The 19848-nt window shown below is 58.2% G+C and overlaps 1 protein-coding gene across 1 annotated transcript; it reads left to right on the top strand.

Annotated features, from left to right (window-relative positions):
• The first annotated feature begins 4873 nt into the window (after positions 1-4873).
• ATP13A2 (ATPase cation transporting 13A2) lies at positions 4874-19848 on the top strand. The gene is given in 30 exon segments (XM_025896490.2): positions 4874-4967; positions 6682-6749; positions 7130-7297; positions 8045-8103; positions 8624-8735; positions 8840-8916; positions 9316-9393; positions 9642-9711; positions 10434-10568; positions 10816-10882; positions 10963-11094; positions 11238-11405; positions 11483-11593; positions 11697-11743; positions 11833-12021; positions 12092-12178; positions 12180-12299; positions 12425-12538; positions 12673-12829; positions 13105-13225; positions 13436-13560; positions 14061-14221; positions 15183-15293; positions 16460-16539; positions 16751-16903; positions 17669-17765; positions 17862-18085; positions 19003-19154; positions 19282-19454; positions 19594-19848. Coding segments are annotated over 30 exon segments (3540 nt in total). The 5' UTR covers positions 4874-4954; the 3' UTR covers positions 19765-19848.

Here is a 19848-nt window from a genome sequence, read left to right as displayed (position 1 = left end):
GGGGTGATTTGGGGGGGCTGTGGATGATTTTTGGTCGGGCTGTGGTGTTGATTTTCGGGGGCTGTGGGTGCTCTGAGGGGGGTGTGGATTGATTCTGGGGGGCTGTGGATGATTTGGGGTGTGTGGATGATTTTGGGGGGCTGTGGGTGATTTTGGAGGGCTGTGATGCTCTTGAGGGGGTTGTGATGATTTTGGGGTGGATCTTTTGGCGTGTTGTGGATGCTTTTGGGGGTATGGATGAATTTGGGGGGCTGTGTATGATTTTGGGGGCTGTGGGTACTCTAGGGGTGTGATGATTCTGGGGGGCTGTGATGATTTTCGGGGGTGTGTGGATGATTTTGGGGGTCTTGGAGGATTTGGAGGCTGTGGATCTCTTGAGGGGGTGTGGATGATTTTGGGGGCCTCTTAACTCAATGATTGTGGAATGATTTTGGGTGTGTGGATGATTTTGGAGGGTGTGTGGATGATTCTGGGGGGTGGGGATGATTTGGTGTGTGTGGATGATTTTTGGGGGTGTGGTGATTTTGGGTGTGTGATGATTTTTGGGGGGCCGATGGGTGATTTTGGGGGGCTGTGGCTGAATTTTGGGGGGCCCGGGGGTTTTATTGGGGCCGTTGGGTCTCTGGAGGCGGGTTGCAGACGCCGTTGGGGGGCAGACTACAGGTCCGTCGTTCCGGCCGTTCCCGTCCCGCCCTTTCCCGCCGCGGCCGCGGCAGCGCCATGAGCTCAGGTCAGCGGGCTCGGGGACGGGGTGCGGGACCCCCGCCGGGCCGGGACCCCACCGCGCAGTCCGCGCTCCGGGTCGCTGCGGGCGGCGCCCGGGGTTCCGTGGGTGTGCGGGGGATGGGGGGGCACAGCGGGGCTTCGGGTCCCTTCGCTTCGCTTTTTCATTCTGCGGTAATTTGCTTTTTATTTGGCTTTATTTGGGTTTTATTTTCCTGTAATTTGCTCTTTGTTTTGCTCTAATTGTTTTTAAACTTTGCTATATTTTGCTTTTTTATATTGCTTTATTTTTGGTTGGGTTTTTTTTTTTTTATTTTTCTCTTTTTTATTTTGCTTTATTTCGCTTTATTTTTTCCTTTATTTAGCTTTATTATTTTCCTTTATTTTGTTTTATTTCGCTTTATTACTTTCCTTTATTTCCTTTTATTACTTCCCTTTTTTTCCTTTCTTATTTTACTTTATTTTGGGGTTCTTCTTTTGATTCTTCTCAGTTTTATTTTGCTTTATTTCCCTTTCTTATTTTCCTTTATTTTGCTTTATTTTGCTTTTTTATTTTGCTTTATTTTCGGCCTCTTATTTTGCTTTCTCTCTTTTGTGTTTTGCTATACCTTGCTTTATTTCACTTGATTATTTTTCTTTATTTTGCTTTTTATTTTCCTTTATTTTGCTTTATTTCACTTTTATATTTTGCTTTATTTTGGTTTTTTATTTTCATTGTTTTATTTTCTTATTACTTTTTATTTTGCTTTACTTCGCTTTATTATTTTGTTTTTTACTTTTATATTTTGCTTTATTTTTGCCTTTATTTTTGCTTTTTAATTTTGTTTTATTTTACCTTATTAATCTTGCTTTTTTATTTTGCTTTATTTGGGGGGGGTTAATTTGGCTTTACGGCTTTTTTATTTTACTTTATTTTGCTTAATAATTTTGCTTTATTTGGCTTTTTGATTTTGCTTTAATTTCGGGAGGTTTATTTTTATTTTTTGCTGCTTTATTTTGCTCTGTTATTTCACTTTATTTTGCTTTATTATTTTGCTTTATTTTTGGTTTTATTTCACTTTTTTATTTTCCCTTACTTTTGTTCCCTTACTTTGCTTTTTCACTTTTTTATTTTGCTTTATTTCCTTTATTTCACTTCATTTTCCTGCTTTATTTTCTTGCCTTATTTCGCTTTTTAATTCCCCTTTATTTTCCTGTATTTTGCTCTTTTATTTCTCTCTGTTCCATTTTATTAGTTTGCTTTTTCTCTTTTTCCCCCACTTCATTTCTCTTTTATTTCACTTTATTTTGCCTTTTTTGTTCGTTTCTCTTTGTTTTATTTCCCTTCATTTCTCTTTATTTTGCTTTTTCATTTTGCTCCATTCGCCTTTTTTATTTCACTGTTTTATTTTCCTTCCTTTTCCTTTTTCCTTTTCCTTTCTTATTTCCCTTTTTCTTTCCTTTTCCCTGCTCTCCCCCCCCTCCCCTCCCGCAGGATTTCCAGGGGGGCCCTGGGGGTTTGGATCCGGGTGGTGCCGGAGCCAAATGGAAGCACATCCCGGGATCCCCCAGGGGGCTCTGGGTCTGGAAAAGGCTCCGTGACACCACAACTTAACCAGGGAGAACTTCTTGGCTTTGCATCCCATCGGGATCCAAGCTCACCGTCGGAATTCCGGCGCATGGGATGCAGCGATCGATCCATGGGGAAACAAATCCCAGGCTTTGGGATGCTCCCAGCCCCCCAGCCCCACATCCAGATCCCTGCAGCCCAGCGGGAGCTGCTTCCCTGCGAGCGGGTTGCTCCAGCTTGGACTTTGGGAATGCTCTGTGCCGATCCCGGAGCATCCCTCGGCCGGGTCTCCCATCGGCATCACGAGGCCGGGCTGGATGGGAAGGTTGGGAAGGACACGTTGCCTTCCTGAGCAATCCCAGGGGTTTTGTGTGGATAGAGAATGGAGCGGGATGTTGGGTAGGAAAAAGGCATCCAGGCATTTGGAAGAGGATGGGAAGCCCTCGGAGGCTCCGTGCCTTGTCCACGTTCCTCATTCCCGGGAATACAGAACCGGCTCAGCCTCTGCCAGGCAACCTTTGCCCGTTTCCTTGGAACCGGCGCCGTTGGCACAGGGAGGTTTCTCAAGGGGTGAGGGAAGAAGAGCCTTGGGCAGGAAAGGGGGGGTGACGTCCATCAGGGTGCCTGTGGTCCCCGTGCCCACCATCCTCATGCCCACCATCCCTGTGCCTGCGCTGATCCCACCACATCCCCTCAGATCCCGCTTGTCCATCTCCTCCTGCGGATCCGGATCCACAGCAGAGCTGCCCTCGGGACTTTGAACTTCCCCCTTTCCCCCCCCATTTAAGGCTTTAACGCCGGTTTAGAGAGTTCTAGGCCTGGCTTATCCTCCCAGGGATGGGTGTGAGGAGCACTCCCCCTCTCCCAGGGGATGGAGGAGCCCGTATTTAACTGGAATGTGGGGGACAGGCTGGATTTGGATGTGAACCCCCTTCCCTCCCCCCTTTGCTGGCGGTTGCCCAACCAGGATGTTCCTGCAGGTGCTTCCTCCGCTCGGAGGTGGGTTTGGCAGCCGGAGAGCTCTTGCAAAACCGGGTTCCGGGAAGGTCAGGGCGGGGGAGGATCCCGCCGTGCCGGAAGGGTTGGGAGGGTCGGATCAGCACGTGGAGAAGCAGACACTGCCACCTTCCTCCTCCTGGATGATCCTTCCCGAAAAACCCAAACCAAGCAGTCTGAGGTGGACACAGATGCTGCTTCCGAGGGATTTATTCCCTGGCCCATCCCAAGGGTTTGATGCCCCAGAGCGGCTCCTCCAGCGTTTCCAATCTGAATCCCAGTCTCCCGTGGCCCTGCCTTGAATGGAGCCCGTCTCACCCCTTGGTTTATCCCAGCCCGGGCCCATTTTTCCGGCTGTGCTCCATCGGCCTGGTCGGACCCGTCCGCTCCGGCGGCGTGTCCCGCTCCGGTTGGCTCGGAGTTGTTGGCCTGGATGAGTTTATGTTGGCTCGGTGGAAAGGGCAGGAGAGTCACCGGCATCTCGTCCCAGTTCCTCTCGGGGCTGTGGCATCTCCCATCCTGGAGCTGCTCAGGAAGATCATCTGGAGTCAAATCTCACCCTTCATCACCAAAGCACTGTTTTCCCACCTCATCCCTCCTTCCTTGCTTTGGCCTCATCCTGATTTTCCGTGTCCCCATCTCCAAGGGCCCAGGTTGACCTTGCCCAGCCCATGCCAACAGCCAGAGCTCGCTCTGGAGCAGAGACTTCCATGGGGGAGCTTCCTCAGCTTGTGTGCAACCTCCGGGATGGATGGAGGGATGGGTGGATGGATGGATGGGTGGAGGGATGGGTGGATGGATGGATGGGTGGATGGGTAGATGGATGGGTGGATGGGTGGATGGTGCTGCCCAGGAAGTCCTGACCATCCACAGGGAACCATAGGAGCAGAGGGAGACCTCAAGGCCCCCTTGGGATTTGTCGCTCCCAGAAAGGGGCTGTGGGAGCTGGGGGAGGAGGTCCCTGGGATCAGCATCCACCTGTTTTCCATGTGCATCTGGGGCCAAATCCCGGGACAAGGACCAGCACTGGCATTCCCAGCCACTTCCCAGCCATGCTGGGGGTGCTCCAAAGGGGGTTCAGAGCCACAAGGCCCAGGGGCTCCAGGTTCCAGCTCCGCATTCCGGAGTCAGTGTTCATCCTTCCCTGCCAGGACGTGTGGGAAATGTCAGAGCATCCCGGGCATCTTCATCCCAAATTTTCCCCAAGCCCTGACTGCAGGAACACGTGGTGAAGGTCCAGGACAGGGCATGGACTCGGAGCCAGGCAGCTGTGAGGATTCCAACCGGGATTTTTGTGCAAATCCAGTGTCAGTGCAGAATCTTGGCTCCCCTTTTCCCTGGACAAGCCAGGCTGGTGCATCTCTGACCCTCCCGAGAATTTCCAGCCTCTCCTGGCCGTTATCCCCCTCTTAATCCCGCTTTCCCAGCAGAGAGGGAGGCAGATCTCTGCCCGGGCCCCGGGATAACCCCCTGGAGCGGGTGCGGGCCCGTCCCGGGTCCTGTTTGCCCACGAGGTGTGGCCGCGATTCCAACCGCTCGCGCAGCTCCCGCCCCTCCGGAGGTTTCCACGGACACGTGGGGCAGGTGATGGCCGGATCCCATGGATCCCGCATCCCAGCCCAGCCCGCTGGGGTGAGCCGAGGCCGGGGGCCCTCCGAGCTCGCCGTGGCTCGGGAAGCAGCCGGGATGGGAGCGGGAGGTGAGAAATCCACGGGAACGGGCTCGGGCAGGGTCTGCTCCTCCCAAGGATTTGCTGCTTTGCGGATCAGAAAAAGCCGGAATAATTCTGCCGGTGCTCCAGGAGAGGGGCGGGCCGGGCTTCCCGCTTCCCGGCCTGCTCCGGGAATGCGCGGGGAGCGGATTGGGTTGGTTTCAGTCTGGTTGGATACTTTTCCCTCCTGCATCCTCGGGAAAAGGCTTTGGCGAGGCCCCCCCTCGGCCTCTCCTTTGTCCTGCCCTTGGGAAGGGCGGCTCGGGCTCCTCCTTGCCCGCTCCGGGCTTCCTTAAACCTGGAATGCACCAGAGAGAGACGATGTGTCCCTTCGGGCTCCTGGGAGAGCTTTTGTTTTCCCTCGGGCTCATCCCCCTGTTCCTCATCCCAAAATTTATCCCTTGGAGCGGCCCCGGCCGCGTTTCGGGAGCTGAGATGGACCCCGGCGATCCCCAAAAACAGGGATCAATTCAGGCTTTGCATGAATTGCCTTTATCACCCGCCGGCGAGCTCTGGGATCACCAGGGAGTGGCAGGAATCCCGCCGGAGGGATCCCAGGAATCCCGGCTTTTCCGGCAGGGAGCGGGTGCAGGGGCTCCCGCCCGGCACAGAAATGGTTAAGCCGCGCTCAGCGCTCCTGGAAACCTGAACCGGCCCAGGCGGGGAAGCAGCGGCTGCTCCGGGAGGGGGAACGAGCTCCAGGGTTGGTGTTTGTGCCACGTGTTACCACCCGCGGCTGCTTTGAGATCCTGGAGCTGGGAATGTCGTGATTTGTAATCCAGCCGGGATTTAGGGGATGAGCAAGGATCCCGGAGCTGGGAATGTCATGACTGGTAATCCAGTGTGGATTTAGGAGGTAAACAGAGATCCTGGAGTTGGGAATGTCATGACTGGTAATCCAGTGTGGATTTAGGAGGTAAACAGAGATCCCGGAGCTGGGAATGTCATGACTTGTAATCAGGTGTGGATTTAGGGCATAAGCAAGGACCTTGGAGTTGGGAATGCCAGGATTTGTAATCCAGCATGGATTTAGGGGATAAGCAAAGATTCTGGAGTTGGGAATGCCAGGACTTGTAATCAGGTGTGGATTTAGGGGGTAAACAAAGATCCTGGAGTTGGGAATGTCGTGATTTGTAATCTGGTGTGGATTTAGAGGATAAACAGGTTCAGCTTCACGTCCCAGAGGGTGATGATTGAAATTCCACCTGGGATGATCCCAGTGATGCCCAGGCCGGGCTTCGGGGAGCAGCGGAGCCCGGCAGGAATCGGAGGTGCCGAACATCCTGAAAACTGGGAAGTGCCGGGTTTTGTGGCCCCGGCGCAGGGAGCGGAGGGAGCGGAGGAAAGTGGCTTAGAGAGCTCGGCCTGGCCGTGTCCCAGCCCTGCTCCCGAAAGCCGCTGGAATTCCGCCAGATTCCCTCCGGGGCTCCTCCGGCGCCGCTCCCGTGACCGTCACGTGCGGCCGGAGCGGGACGGGGCCGCGCCGGGTGCCCCATTCCCGCAGCATCCCGGGCTGGATGGCCGGGAGCCGCCGTCTGGGATGAGCCAGGGATGGCATCGCCCGAATAACCCCCGGGATCACCTCCCCTTATCCCTTGTCCCTGTTTTTTGGGGATTTGCAGACAGCAAGCTGCTGGGGAGCTGGTGACCAAGCTGGATCCCCTCTCCTTATCCCTTTTCCCTGTTTTTTTGGGATTTGCAGACGCCAGCAGGCTGCTGGGGAGCCGACGGCGGAGCTACGGGACGCTGCAGCCGGATCCATCCCACATGGTAGGGCTGGGGGATTCTCCGTGGGGAGGAAGGCGTGGGACAGGGGTTTTCCACCCTCAGAGGTGTTGATTGTCACCTGACCGGGGTTAAATCCCGCCGGGAAGCTCAAGGATTTTATAAGTTTGAGGTTTAGTGGCTGATAATGCTAATTTTAGTTGATTTTATCACCGAGGACCTTTCTGGATTTGGGGTTTAATGTCTGATAATGTTAATTTTAGTTGATTTTATCCCCAAGGACCTTTCTGGATTTGGGGTTTAATGTCTGATAATGTTAATTTTAGTTGAATTTCTGACCAAGGGCCTGTCTGGATTTGGGGTTGAATGGCAATAATGTTGAGTTGCTGTCTCGCCAGGCAGGCCCAGGTGAGCCTCTCTTGCAGGAGGTGTCTGGGTACCAGAGCCGCCCGTGGCGGGTGCTCCTGTGCCACGTGGGCTCCGTCCTCACCGCGGGGCTGCTCCTGCTGCTGTTCCACTGGAAGCCCAGCCTGGAAGTGCAGGCCAAGTGCAGACCCTGTGCCCTGGGCCAGGCCGACTGGGTCATCATCAGGGTGAGTCCTGGGGGGCCTGGGGCTCCTTCCAACCTTCTCCATGCTGGGGGCCTGTGGAGCTGGGCTTGGGCTCCCAGCAGGGTCCTGGGAATGGTCCTTGCTACTGGTCACCCTCTCCATGGCTGGCATCTCCTTCCATCAAGGAACCCCAACTTCCATCAAGGTACCCCAGCACCAAATTATTCCAAGAATTTTTAATTATTAAATTATTCTGATTATGGTTATTATAGTAATAATTATCATCATCAAGGAACCCTCAACTTCCATCAAGGTGCCCCAGCACCAAATTGTTCAGGAATTTTTTATTATTAAATTATTATTATTATTATCATCATATTTTCATCATTATTTATTAAAATATGTATATATAAAAATATTCTCATCATAATGCCATTATATTTTATATTACTATCAGTATTATGTAAGACATACATATATATGAGTATGTTATTTATAACATATTTATTATATATTTATCGTAGCATATTGATTATATAATATTATCATTATTTTATTAATAATAATAATTATAGTATCCCATTAGTCCAGGAATAACTCTTATTCCTAAAATCACTTTGCGCTTTTCCCTTCCCTGCCAGCCAACCAGGCCTGGAATTTCTCTTCATTATCCCCCAAACCCACCCTTCCATCCCCCAAGATGAGTAGCCGGGGCCTCCCTGCCTTGCCGAGGCTCTGGGCTGAGCAGGGAGCTCCCGGCGTCCATCCCAGACCATCCCTGTGTTCCAGGACCGCTTCGGGCAGTGCTTCACCTCCAGGGTGCTGCTGGAGCCGCTGGGCGAGGGCAGGTGAGCTGGGCTCGTGTTCCCACGGGATCCAGGGGGTTTGAGGGGGGACTGACCCTCGGACTCCCATTCCTGTGGGATCCTGGGGGGTTTGAGGGAGGGCTGACCCTTGAGCTCCCATTCCTGTGGGATCCAGGGGGTTTGAGGGAGGGCTGACCCTTGAGCTCCCATTCCTGTGGGATCCGGGGGCTCTGAGGGGGGACTGACCCTCGGGCTCCCATTCCTGTGGGATCCGGGGGCTCTGAGGGGGGACTGACCCTCGAGCTCCCATTCCTGTGGGATCCCGGGGGGTTTGAGGGAGGGCTGACCCTCGGGCTCCCATTCCTGTGGGATCCAGGGGGTTTGAGGGAGGGCTGACCCTCGGGCTCCCATTCCTGTGGGAGGGGGTTTGAGGGAGGGCTGACCCTCAGGCTCCCATTCCTGTGGGATCCGGGGGGTTTGAGGGAGGGCTGACCCTCGGGCTCCCATTCCTGTTGGATCCCGGGGGCTCTGAGGGGGGACTGACCCTTGGTTGCCCGGCCAGCCTGGAGCAGCCCCCCGGGGCGCGGCCGGAGGAGCGGCGGAGCAGCGTCGCCGTCGGAGTGTCGGACGAGGAGGAGAGCCGGGACACCCTCCGGCTCCACGAGAACGAGGAGGTGATGCCCGGGACCTTCCAGCCCCCGGGAACCCTCTCCCTTGCCATGGGCCGCCCTCGTGCCCCACCAACACCTTCTCTTTTCCGTCCCCGTGGGCTCAGAAGAACGTCCTGAGGTATTACCTGTTCCAGGGGATGCGCTACGTGTGGCTGGAGCGGCGGCAGACGTTCTGCAGGGTCAGGTATTCCCCAACCCTGCCCCTCTCCACCCTCTCCTCGCCCCCTTGGCTCCCTCAAAACCCTCCTGGACGCCCTGGGAGCCACAGCACTGCTCGGGATTGTCCCTCCTGAAGCCCATCCCGTGGTGTGGGTCCCTCCCCCGGCTGTCGGTGCCTCTCCGGGCACAGGGAACCGGACGGAGCAGTTTGGCAGCTCCGGATGCTCCCGGCTCTCCCAACTGTGCCCCTTTGTTGGCTTTCCTTGGCACTCACGAGCTGCTGCAGAGGCCAAGGAACACAACACTCTCCCTTTTCCAAAGGGGGTTTTTAGTGTTCCCAGGGACTTGGCCATGGTGTTTGTTCCGCTGTTCCCGCTGATTTTGACTCTGTCTCTCTGTTTTTCCTTCCCCTGGCACTTCCCAGTGTCCTGGATGAGGGTTGGACCTGTGCAGATCTCCACCTCTCCCAGCCTGGGCTGGACCAACAGGACCACAGCACCAGGTGGGGATCCCTGTGGGTTGCACAGGGAGCACACGTGGCTTTTCCAGGAGCAGAAAATCCTGGAGCCTGGGTTTTCCTTGCGTTCAGACCTCCAAACCCCGGGCTGGCGGGTGGGATGGAATTCCTGGGCTTGGCTTCTCCACGTAACCAAGCTCCCATGGAGGTGTGGGCAGCAGGGGGGACCCAAGAGGTGGAAATGCTGCTTCTCCCAAGGGTGGATTTCCTTCCCTCTCCTTCTCTCTTCCCAGGAGGAAGATCTACGGCCCAAACCTCATCGAGGTGCCCGTCAAGTCCTATGCGAGGCTGCTGGTGGAGGAGGTGGGTGTCCATGGGCTGAGCTTCCACGGGTTTTCCCAGGGCAGATCATTCCCTGGCTCCACGTCCCTCACTCCAAGTGCTTTGTGGGCCCTTGGGAAGGGAGGAGAGGGCTTTGGGAGAAGGCAGAGCTGGCACAGCCGTGGAGGGGACCCGTCCTGGCTTGGACAGGAGCACCCCCAGGTAGTTGTGGAGGTGGCTGAGCATCCTCAGGAGCACCATCCATGAGGAAAACTATGGGACATCAGCTGGTCTATCCCCAGCACCAAGGAAGGGCCAGCTTCTCCATGGGAGCTGTTGTTCCTCAAGGAGCCTGGAGGTCTCATGATGGGCTGGAAGAAGCTCTCCTACCTCCCAGGAAGGAGGAAGGTCTCCCCTCCTCAAAAGGAGCCTGGAGGTCTCCTGATATCTGGAGGAAGGTCTCAGGATGGGCTGGAGGAAGCTTTTTCCCCACCCCAAGGAACCTGACACTGGGCTGGAGGAAGCTCTCCCTGCTCCTGAGGAACCTGGATGTGTCATGAGGATCTGGGGAAGCTTTTCCCCCTCCCAGGAGCCTGGAGATCTCACACTGGGCTGGAGGAAGGTCTCCCCTCCTCGAGGAGCCTGGAGGTCTCATGATGGCCTGGAGGAAGCTTTTTTTCTTCCCCCAAGGAGCCTGGAGGTCTCACAGTGGGCTGGAAGAAGTTCTCTCCTCTTCCCAAAGCTTCTCCTTCCCCTTGTTGCAGGTGCTCAATCCCTTCTACATCTTCCAAGTGTTCAGCATCGTGCTGTGGGTGTGTGATGCCTATTACTACTACGCCGCCTGCATCTTCCTCATCTCCACCATCTCCTTGGGCTTGTCCCTCTACGAGACCAGGAAGGTTGGTGGGATTGTTTGGGATGAGCATCTCTCTGAAAGGCCCAATTTTTGCTGCCCTTTGACCTCTATGCTGGTGTCAAGCTCCCCCTGAGCCCAGCTGGGTGAGGACAACCTGCAATCCAATGGCAGGATGGCTTTCCTTGTCCTTCGTCCCTGATCCCGAGCCTTTGAGACCAGTTCCAGGGATGCTTTGCTGTGCTTTTTGGGCGTCCTGGGGTGGTTTTAACTTCTCCCTCCCTGTCTCCCAGCAAAGCACCACACTGCAGGCCGTGGCCAGGATGTCGGTGGGTGTCCGAGTGCGTCGGCGCGGCGGAGGTGAGGGCGGCGCTCCGGCATGGAACTCTTTGGGATGGCCTCGGGGTGCCGTGCCTGAGCACAGCCATGCTGTCTTCCAGAGGAGACGGTGGTGAGCTCGGTGGAGCTGGTGCCAGGGGACTGCATCAGCATTCCCGGGGACGGGCTGCTGGTGCCCTGCGACGCCGCGCTGCTGACGGGCGAGTGCATGGTCAATGAGAGCATGCTGACGGGTGAGAGCCTCCGTCCCTGGCATTCCCGGGGCATTTCGGGGGAGAGGATGAGCCTCGTGTCTCAGCGACCCTACGGCAGCCCCTTCCCATCCGGGCTGGCCGGATCCTGCCTTGCCCAGGCTGACAGAGCTCATTATTCCCAGGGGAGAGTGTGCCGGTGATGAAGACGCCGCTGCCGGCCGGGGCGCAGGCGGCCGGGGCCGTGTACTCCCCGGAGGAGCACCGGAGGCACACCCTGTTCTGTGGGACACACGTCATCCAGGCCAAGGCCTACGTGGGGGGGGAAGTGCTGGCCGTGGTGACCCGCACAGGTGATGGACTGGGGAGGAACACTGGGATGGATCCGCACCCTTGGGAGCACGTGGTGACCCCCCGGCCCTTCCCACAGGGTTCTGCACGGCCAAGGGGGATCTCATCGGCTCCATCCTCTACCCCAAACCCGTCAGCTTCAAGTTCTACAAGGATGCCGTGAAGTTCGTCCTGTTCCTCGCCGTCCTGGGTAGGTCTGAGCACGGAGACACCACCGGCAGCATCCAAACTCCTCTGGAAGGTTGAACCCCCTCCCTCAGCTTTGCTCAGTAACCCTTCTCCCTCCGGCACAGCTTTCGTCGGCACCTTGTACAGCATCCTCATCCTGGTTAGGAACCAGGTAGGGCTGGTGGGGCTGGAGGATACCCCGGGATCCACGGGGACCGTCAGGATGAGGGATGCCCACCCCTGTCCCTGCTGCCCTGCCAGGTGCCCGTGGGGCAGATCATCATCCGCGCCCTGGACCTGGTGACCGTCATCGTGCCGCCGGCGCTGCCGGCCGCCATGACCGTGGGCACCATCTACGCCCAGAACAGGCTGAAGAAACAGGGAATCTTCTGCATCAGCCCCCCCCGGATCAACCTGTGCGGGAAGATCCGCCTGGTTTGCTTCGACAAGGTGAGCGGGGCGGGCCAGGGGCACCGTTCCCGGGGAGGGATCTCCGGGACACCGCAGGCTCTCCCCGCAGACGGGAACGCTGACCGAGGAAGGGCTGGATGTGTGGGGGTGGTGCCCCTGGAGAAACAACCGGTTCCTGCCCGTCGTCCACGAGCCGCCAGTGCCTCCCGGCCGGGCCCCTGCTCCACGCCCTGGCCTCCTGCCACAGCCTGTCCCTGCTGCGGGCACAGCTCGTCGGGGACCCCGTGGACCTCAAAATGTTGGAATCCACCGGCTGGGTAAGCCAGGAGGGGGGGATGCAAAGGGGGAGGAGGCAGGAATCCCGCTCTGCCAGGACAGGGGTGTTCAGACCCCCTGTGAGGTTGGGGAGGCTTTGCCATCCCAGCCCCTGCCTCGGTTGCAGCGCCTGGAGATGATGGAGGAGGAGGAGGGGGAGCTCCCGGCCTTCCAGCAGTTTGGGATGAAGGTCTTGGCTGTGGTGAAACCTCCCCCTGAGGAAGAGCAGCCCCGGGACAGGGTAATCCCGTGGAGCAGAGCGGCTCCGGCGCCTCAGACCACTGGGTCTGCTCCTCACAGCCCTGGAGAGGTTCCTCCTGGAGAGGTTCCTCCTGGAGAGGTTCCTCCTGGCCCGACATTCCCTCTCCTCTGCAGAAGCACCAGTCACCCCTGGGGATCCTCCGGCGTTTCCCTTTCTCCTCCTCCTTCCAGAGGATGAGTGTCCTGGTGAAACTCCCCAGAGAAGCCACAGCCCACGTGTATGTCAAGGGCGCCCCGGAGATGGTGGCCAGTCTGTGCAGGAAGGAAACTGGTGTGTACTGGGATGTTGGGGGTCACCAGTCCCGCTGCTGCATCATCTGTATCCCTGCAGGGAACTGTCCTCAGGGATGCTGGGGGGCACTTCCCAGAGGCACAGAGCTTTGGATTAGCTCCAGCCACGTGTGGGGAAGAAAACAGGAAGATGGAAGACCGGGAATGGGGCTGGGGGCTGGATGAGCAGCCAAAGCCCTTTGGAAGCTCGAGCCCCGTCTCCCCTCTCCTGGTCTCGGGGTTCCTTTAGGAGCTCTTCTGGCCTCGCTTTTCCAGTGCCCCTGGATTTCTCCCAGATGCTCCGACACTACACCACGGATGGTTTCCGGGTCTTGGGTCTGGCTGGCAAAGCCCTGAGCACGGTGGCCACCTTCGAGGAGGCCCTGCAGCTGCCCAGGTTGGTGCCCAGCCCTGTTCTCTCTCTTTACACCTCGTTTGCTCCAAGCATTTCCAAGGATGTCTTGCTGCCCTGCAGCCTGCAGGGAATTAGACCCTAATCCACACAAAGGGAATTCCTGGCTGCCTCCCAGAGGGATTTTTAGCTGTTCATACCCACGGCTCCTCTGTGCCTGGTGGTGGTGCTGAAGGGCTCGTTGTGTCCCACCAGGGACTCCGTGGAGAGCAGCCTGAGCTTCCTGGGATTCCTGGTCATGAAGAACGTCCTCAAGCCGGAGTCTGCGCCCGTGATCCAGCTCCTGAGGAACGCCAACATCCGGCCTGTCATGGTGACAGGTGATCCCGGGGAATGGGGACATGGAGTCGGGAGGGGACGGGACGTGGACAGTCCTTGGTGTTGGGCAAGGGGTGAAGGGGTTTCCTGCCAGAAATCCATGGCCTGGAGCAGCTGTGGGGGCACAGCAAGGACTCCTGGGTTGGTGTATCCCTGCCCTTGGAATGCTCACAGGGCTGACGGGCTCAGGCTGGGGAAGGTTTTTGTGTGGAGAAGCTCCTGGTTTTGCTCTCCATCGCCCAAATGTCCATATCTTGCAAACACCCCACATTTCATGGATCATGGGTGGGGAGCAGAGTTAACTCCAGGTGTTCTGCAGCCAGGAAAGCAGGATTTGAATCTGCTTTCCTTTGGAGTGGGGAAAACACGAGGGTTTGGAGTTGTCTCTCAAAACACGGGGAGGCGAAGGGACCGCGGAGAGGGGACGCTGCGGGTCGGAGCTGCTCCTGCTGGCCTGGAGCCCCCAAAAGCCCATTCCCTGTCCTCCCCCCGTTCCTGGCAGGGGACAACATGCTGACGGCGCTGAACGTGGCCCGCGGCTGCCGCATGGTGGAGCCCCGGGAGCGGCTCGTCTTCGTCTCGGCCTCCCCGCCCGGGCACGGCAAACCCGCAGCGCTCCGCTTCCTGCCGGCCGAGGACTCCCAGGGCGAGGAGCAGCCCCAGGTGAGACCCCACGGCACGGTTTGGGGGTTCCTCGAGCCCAGGGTGCCCAGTCACCCACTTCTGCACAGAATCCCAGGGGGGTTTCGGTTGGGAAGGACCTTAAAGCTCATCCCATGTCCCCGAGGGAAGGGACACCTTCCACTATCCCAGGTGGCTCCAGCCTGGCCTTGGACACTTCCAGGGATCCAGGGGCAGCCACAGCTTCTCTGGGCACCCTGTGCCTGGGCCTCTCCACCCTCACAGCCAGGAATTCCTTCCTTATTTCTAAGAAATGGAGTCTCTCAAGTCCAGCTCTCCCCACAGTCATGGGAATCCCAGAATCCCAGGATGGGTTGGGTTGGAGAAAACCTTAAGGCTCATCCCGTTCCACCCCCTGCCATGGGCAGGGACACCTTCCATTAGCCCAGGTTGCTCCAAGTCCTGTCCAGCCTGGTCTTGGACACTTCCAGGGAAGTGGTTTTCCAGCATTGTTATCCCTCGAGGCAGTTAAGGATGTGATCCTGCCCCTCATTAAATGCCCCTTTCAGGAGAAGTTAAGCTGCTCTTGTCTCTTCCTGGGAACACATCAGGCTGGAAGGGATGTTCCAAAAATCCTCCTCGTGGATGCTTCCAGGCCCTGCTCCAGGCTTGCCATGAAGGGCTCAACCAAACAAGCTTTTTATCCCAAATATCCCCATTTCTGTGCCTGGAAATACAACCTGCTCCTGTCTCCCTGGGAGCACATCAGGTTGGAGCTGAGGCTCCAAACCTGCTCCTCGTGGATGCTGCCAGGTCCTGCTCCAGGCTTGGCACCAAGAGCTCCATCAAACAAGCTTTTTATCCCAAATACCCCCTTTTATATCCCTGGAGTTGGGCTTTAGGGGCAGCTGCTCCCCCTCCTGCCCTGAGGAGGCTGCTCAGCCCGTTATCCCAGGGCTCTGCAGGGACTGGAAGGAGAACAAGGAGCTGTTTACCTTGGCAGGGCCTGGAGCAGCAGGATGGCTCCTCCCCCCCTCCCCAGCCCTGCCACTTGGCCCTCAATGGAAAATCCTTCCAGGTGGTTTGTGAGCACTTTGCTGACCTGCTGCCCAGGGTGAGTCCCAGGGGAACCCTCTGGCAGGGCTGGGACCTCTGGAGAGGTTGGGAACCCACCAGCTGGGTTGGGGAATCCTTTGCTGAGGTTGGGAGACCCTCTGTGGGGGTTGGGGAACCCTCTGGTGGGGTTGGGGATGCTCCAGCAAGGTTGGGGTGCCCTGTGGTGATGATGGGGAGTCCTCCATTGAGGTTGGGGAACCTTTTGGTGGATTTGGGGAACCCTCCATCGAGGTTGGAGAACCCTTTGGTGGGGTTGGGGGATCCTTTGAGGAGGTTGGGGAATGCTCTGATGAGGTTGGGAACCCTCTGGCAGGGTTGGGGAACCCTCCAGTGAGGTTGGGGACCCTTTTGGGGAGCTTGGGGACCCTTTTGGTGAGATTGGGGTCCCTTTTGGGGAGATTGGGGTCCCTTTTGGTGAGGTTGGGGTCCCTTTTGGTGAGGTTGGGGGAGTCCCCCCAAGTGGGCTTGGGGGAGTCTCCAGCAAGATTGGGAGATCCTTTGGTGGGGTTGGGAGTCCTCTGGTGAGGTTGGGGGATCCTCCAGCAAGGTTGGGGTGTTGTCCATCGAGACTGGGGGATCGTTTGGTGAGGTTGGAGATCCTCCAGCGAGGTTGGGGAATCCTTTGGTGGGGTTGGGAGCTCTCTGGTGAGGGTGGGGAACCCTCTGGCAAAGCAAGGGGACCCTCTGCTGGGGTTGAGGGACCCTCCAACAAGGGAATTGGGTTGGGAACCCTCCATTGAGCTTGGGGAACCCTTTGGTGGGGTTGGGGACCCTCTGGTGGGGTTGGAGACCCTAAATCAAGGTTGACCTCCCTGGGCTTTCCCAGTGTGACCTCACAGCTCCAAAACAAAATTCCCTGAGGGTGTTTTTGTGTCCTGTGTGAGATCCCCTGTGCCCTCCAAGCATCTCCTGGGCACAGGGATGAGGGTGTGAGATTCCCTGTGCCCTCTGAGTTCCCCCTGGGCACAGGCATGGGGGTGTGAGATTCCCTGTGCCCTCTGAGTTCCCCCTGGGCAAGGGATGGGGGTGTGAGATTCCCTGTGCCCTCCGAGCATCTCCTGGGCACAGGGATGGGGGTGTGAGATTCCCTGTGCCCCTGAACTCCCCCTGGGCACAGGGCTGGGGGTGCTCTGGGATGGACACGGGGTCTCCCGTCCCTGGCAGATCCTGCTCCGAGCCACCGTGTTCGCCCGCATGTTGCCCGAGCAGAAGACTCAGCTGGTGTGCAGCCTGCAGGAGCTCAAGTGAGGCCCGGGGGGTGGGGGGCAGGGGTTAGTCATGGAATTATGGGATGGGTCGGGTTGGAAGCCATCCAATCCCGTGGGCAGGGACACCTTCCACAATCCCGGGTTGCTCCAACCTGGCCTTGGACACTCCCCGGGCTGGGACAGCTGTGGCTCCCCTGGGCAGATCCTGGGGTTTTCCCCCTGCTGAGGGTGTTGGTTCCCTGGGCAGCTACTGCGTGGGGATGTGCGGGGACGGGGCCAACGACTGCGGGGCGCTGCGGGCGGCCGACGTGGGCATCTCGCTGTCCGAGGCCGAGGCGTCGGTGGCATCGCCCTTCACGTCCCGCGTGGCCAACATCGAGTGTGTGCCCAGGGTGATCCGGTGAGCGCGGGGGGAATGGGGGGAACGGCCACGGGAGGGCTCCTCTGGCCCTCGGGGGGGATGGTCGGGAGCAGGGTGTGGCTGGGGGTGAGGGGAGACCTCGCTGCAGTTCCAGGGAGCAGGAGGGGCAGGCCCTGAACTCTGCTCTATGGGGACAGGGACAGCGCCCAGGGAATGGCCTGGAGCTGGGGCAGGGCAGGCTCAGGGTGGGTGTCAGGAACTCTGCCCCACATGTACGTGGTGAAGGACCTTGTCCCGGTGAGTGCCAGCTTGGGACCATGGCTGGCACCGTTCCAGGCAGGTTGGGGTGGGAAGGATGGCACTGGGAGGTGCCAGCCAAGATCAGGTCTCCCATTTCACCTGTTCCTCGTGCTGCTGGTTTTTGGGTGGGTCTGCAGTGACTAAATCTGTCCTCCCTTGGAGGAATGTGGCAGGTCGAGGTAGGAGATGCCACCTTTTGTTGAAGCGGGGCAGGTGTTGGATCTCTCCTGCAGAACTTTGGTCTGGTGTGACACGAGGCTGTGCCAGGCAGGGTCAGGTGGGACATCAGGAAAAGGTTCTTCCCCCAGAGGGTTGTTGGCACTGACCAGGCTCCTCAGGGCAGTGCCACGGCCCCAAGGCTGCCAGAGCTCCAGGAGGGTTTGGACAACGCTCTGAGGGACAGGGGGGGATTGTTGGGGTGTCTGGGCAGGGCCAGGGGTTGGATCCGTGATCCCTGAGGGTCCCTTCCAGCTCAGGACGTTCTGTGTGAATCTCTCCCTGCAGGGAGGGCAGGTGCTCCCTGGTCACCTCCTTTGGTGTGTTCAAGTACATGGCCCTGTACAGCCTCGTGCAGTTCGTGTCCGTGCTGCTGCTCTACACGGTGAGTCCCAAATTCCCGCCCTGCCCCGGCCACCCCCTCCCTGCTGCCTCTGGACCTGGCCCTGCTCAAGGCCCTCGGGGCTCTTCTCCTCCCCAGCTCAACACCAACCTGAGCGACTTCCAGTTCCTGTTCTTCGACCTGGTGATCACCACCACGGTGGCCGTGCTGATGGGCCGCACGGGCCCTGCCCGCGCGCTGGGCCTGGCGCGGCCCCCGGGCACCCTCATCAGCGCCCTGGTGCTGGGCAGCCTCCTGCTGCAGACAGCCCTGCTCATCACTGTGCAGGTCCTCAGCTACTTCATCACCGCCTCGCAGAGCTGGTGAGGCCCCACAGCCCGGGAGGGAGGAGCTGTGGAGGTTGGACAGGAGCTTTGAGGTCGAGTCCGCCCGTGCTCGCCACCGAACCGTGTCCCCGCGTGCCACAGCCACACGGGTTTGGAGCCCCTCCAGGGGTGGGGACTGCACCACCCCCCTGGGCAACCCCTCCCAAAGCTTTACAACCCTTTCTGTGAAGGGATTTTTCCTGATATCCAATCTAAACTTCCCCTTCCTTAGGGATGGGAAGGACATGGAGGTTGTGATGGAGCCCTGGTGCTCGTCCACCACCACTACATTCACCATTAACCCAAGTGCCACATCCAGACATTTTTTGAACACTCCCAGTGATGGTGACTCCACCAGTGCCCTGGACAGCCTGTGACAGTGCTTTAGAATTCCTTTCTGTGAAGGAATTCTTCCTGGTATCCCATGCCTTCATGTGGGTTTGGTGATGGGAATGGCACACAGGTTGTGATGGAGTCCAGGTGCTTGTCCTGGCTTTGGGATCCAGGATACCTCCAGCTGTCTGGCAGCAGACATGGATTTACAGAATGTCCTGAGCTGGAAGGGACCCCAGGGATCATCAGTCCAGCTCCTGGCCCTGCCCAGACACCCCAACATTCTCCCCCTGTCCCTCAGAGCGTTGTCCAAACCCTCCTGGAGCTCTGGCAACCTTGGGACCGTGACACTGCCCTGGGGAGCCTGGTCAGTGCCAACAACCCTCTGGGGGAAGAACCTTTTCCTGAGATCCAACCTGACCCTCCCTGACACAGCTCCAGCCGTTCCCTGGGTCCTGTCAGCAGGGAGAGGAGCTCAGGACCTGCCCCTCCCCATCCCCTCCCAAGGCAGAATGTGGAAAACCAGGAGTCACATTCAGACCCTCTTCTCACCTTCCCCTCTTCTGTCCCCCCTGGCTCAGGTTCGTCCCCCTGAACAGCACCGTGACAGCCCCCCAGAACCTGCCCAACTACGAGAACACCGTCCTGTTCTGCGTCAGCGGCTTCCAGTACCTCATCCTGGCCGTGGCCATGTCCAAGGGATACCCCTTCCGGGAGCCCCTCTACACCAACGGTGAGGGTGGGGCTGCCACGGGGGCACAGAGACCCCCCAGCCCTCCTCCTTTCTCCCTCCTCCTTCCCTCTCCTCCCTCCCTCTCCTCCTCCTGCCTCCTCCTCACCCTCTCCCCTCTCACCCTCAGTGCTCTTCCTGCTCGTCCTCGTCCTGCTCTTTGGCCTCATGGTCTGGTTGACCCTCTACCCGTTGGGCTTCCCCAAAACCCTCCTGAAGCTGCACGGCATTGAGGACCTGAACTTCAAGCTGCTGCTGCTGGGAATCGCCGCCCTCAACTTCTTCGCCGCCTTCGTGCTGGAGGTGGGGCCGGTGGGACGGGAGGGGCTGGGGGACCTTCAGGGGCTCCTCCGGGGGGGACAGGGCTCCCCTCGCCGTCAGCTCCACCCTCTGCTGAGGAACATCCTCCCCAAAGCTGTTTTCCCGCCTGTCTCTGCCCCAGACCGCCCTGGACCATGGCCTGCTCCGCTGCTGCCGCAGGATACGCCGGAAAAAAGCCTCCAAGAAACTCTTCAAGAGGCTGGAGAAGGAGCTGAGCCAGCAGCAGCCAGGCTGGCCCCCCCTCAACGAGCCCCTCTTTGCCACCCCCAGGATGGCCATGGCCCTGAGATAGCGGGCGTGGGGCCCTCCCGTGCCACCCTCAGACGATGGCCTTTATTTATTGATCCCGGGAAAAGGAGGGATGGCGGCGGGCGGG

Source organism: Manacus vitellinus, unplaced genomic scaffold, assembly GCF_001715985.3.
Source record: "Manacus vitellinus isolate BGI_N305 unplaced genomic scaffold, ASM171598v3 scaffold_92_pilon, whole genome shotgun sequence".
Classification (NCBI taxonomy): Eukaryota; Metazoa; Chordata; class Aves; order Passeriformes; family Pipridae; genus Manacus; species Manacus vitellinus.
This window is presented reverse-complemented; position numbering and strand designations above follow the sequence as displayed.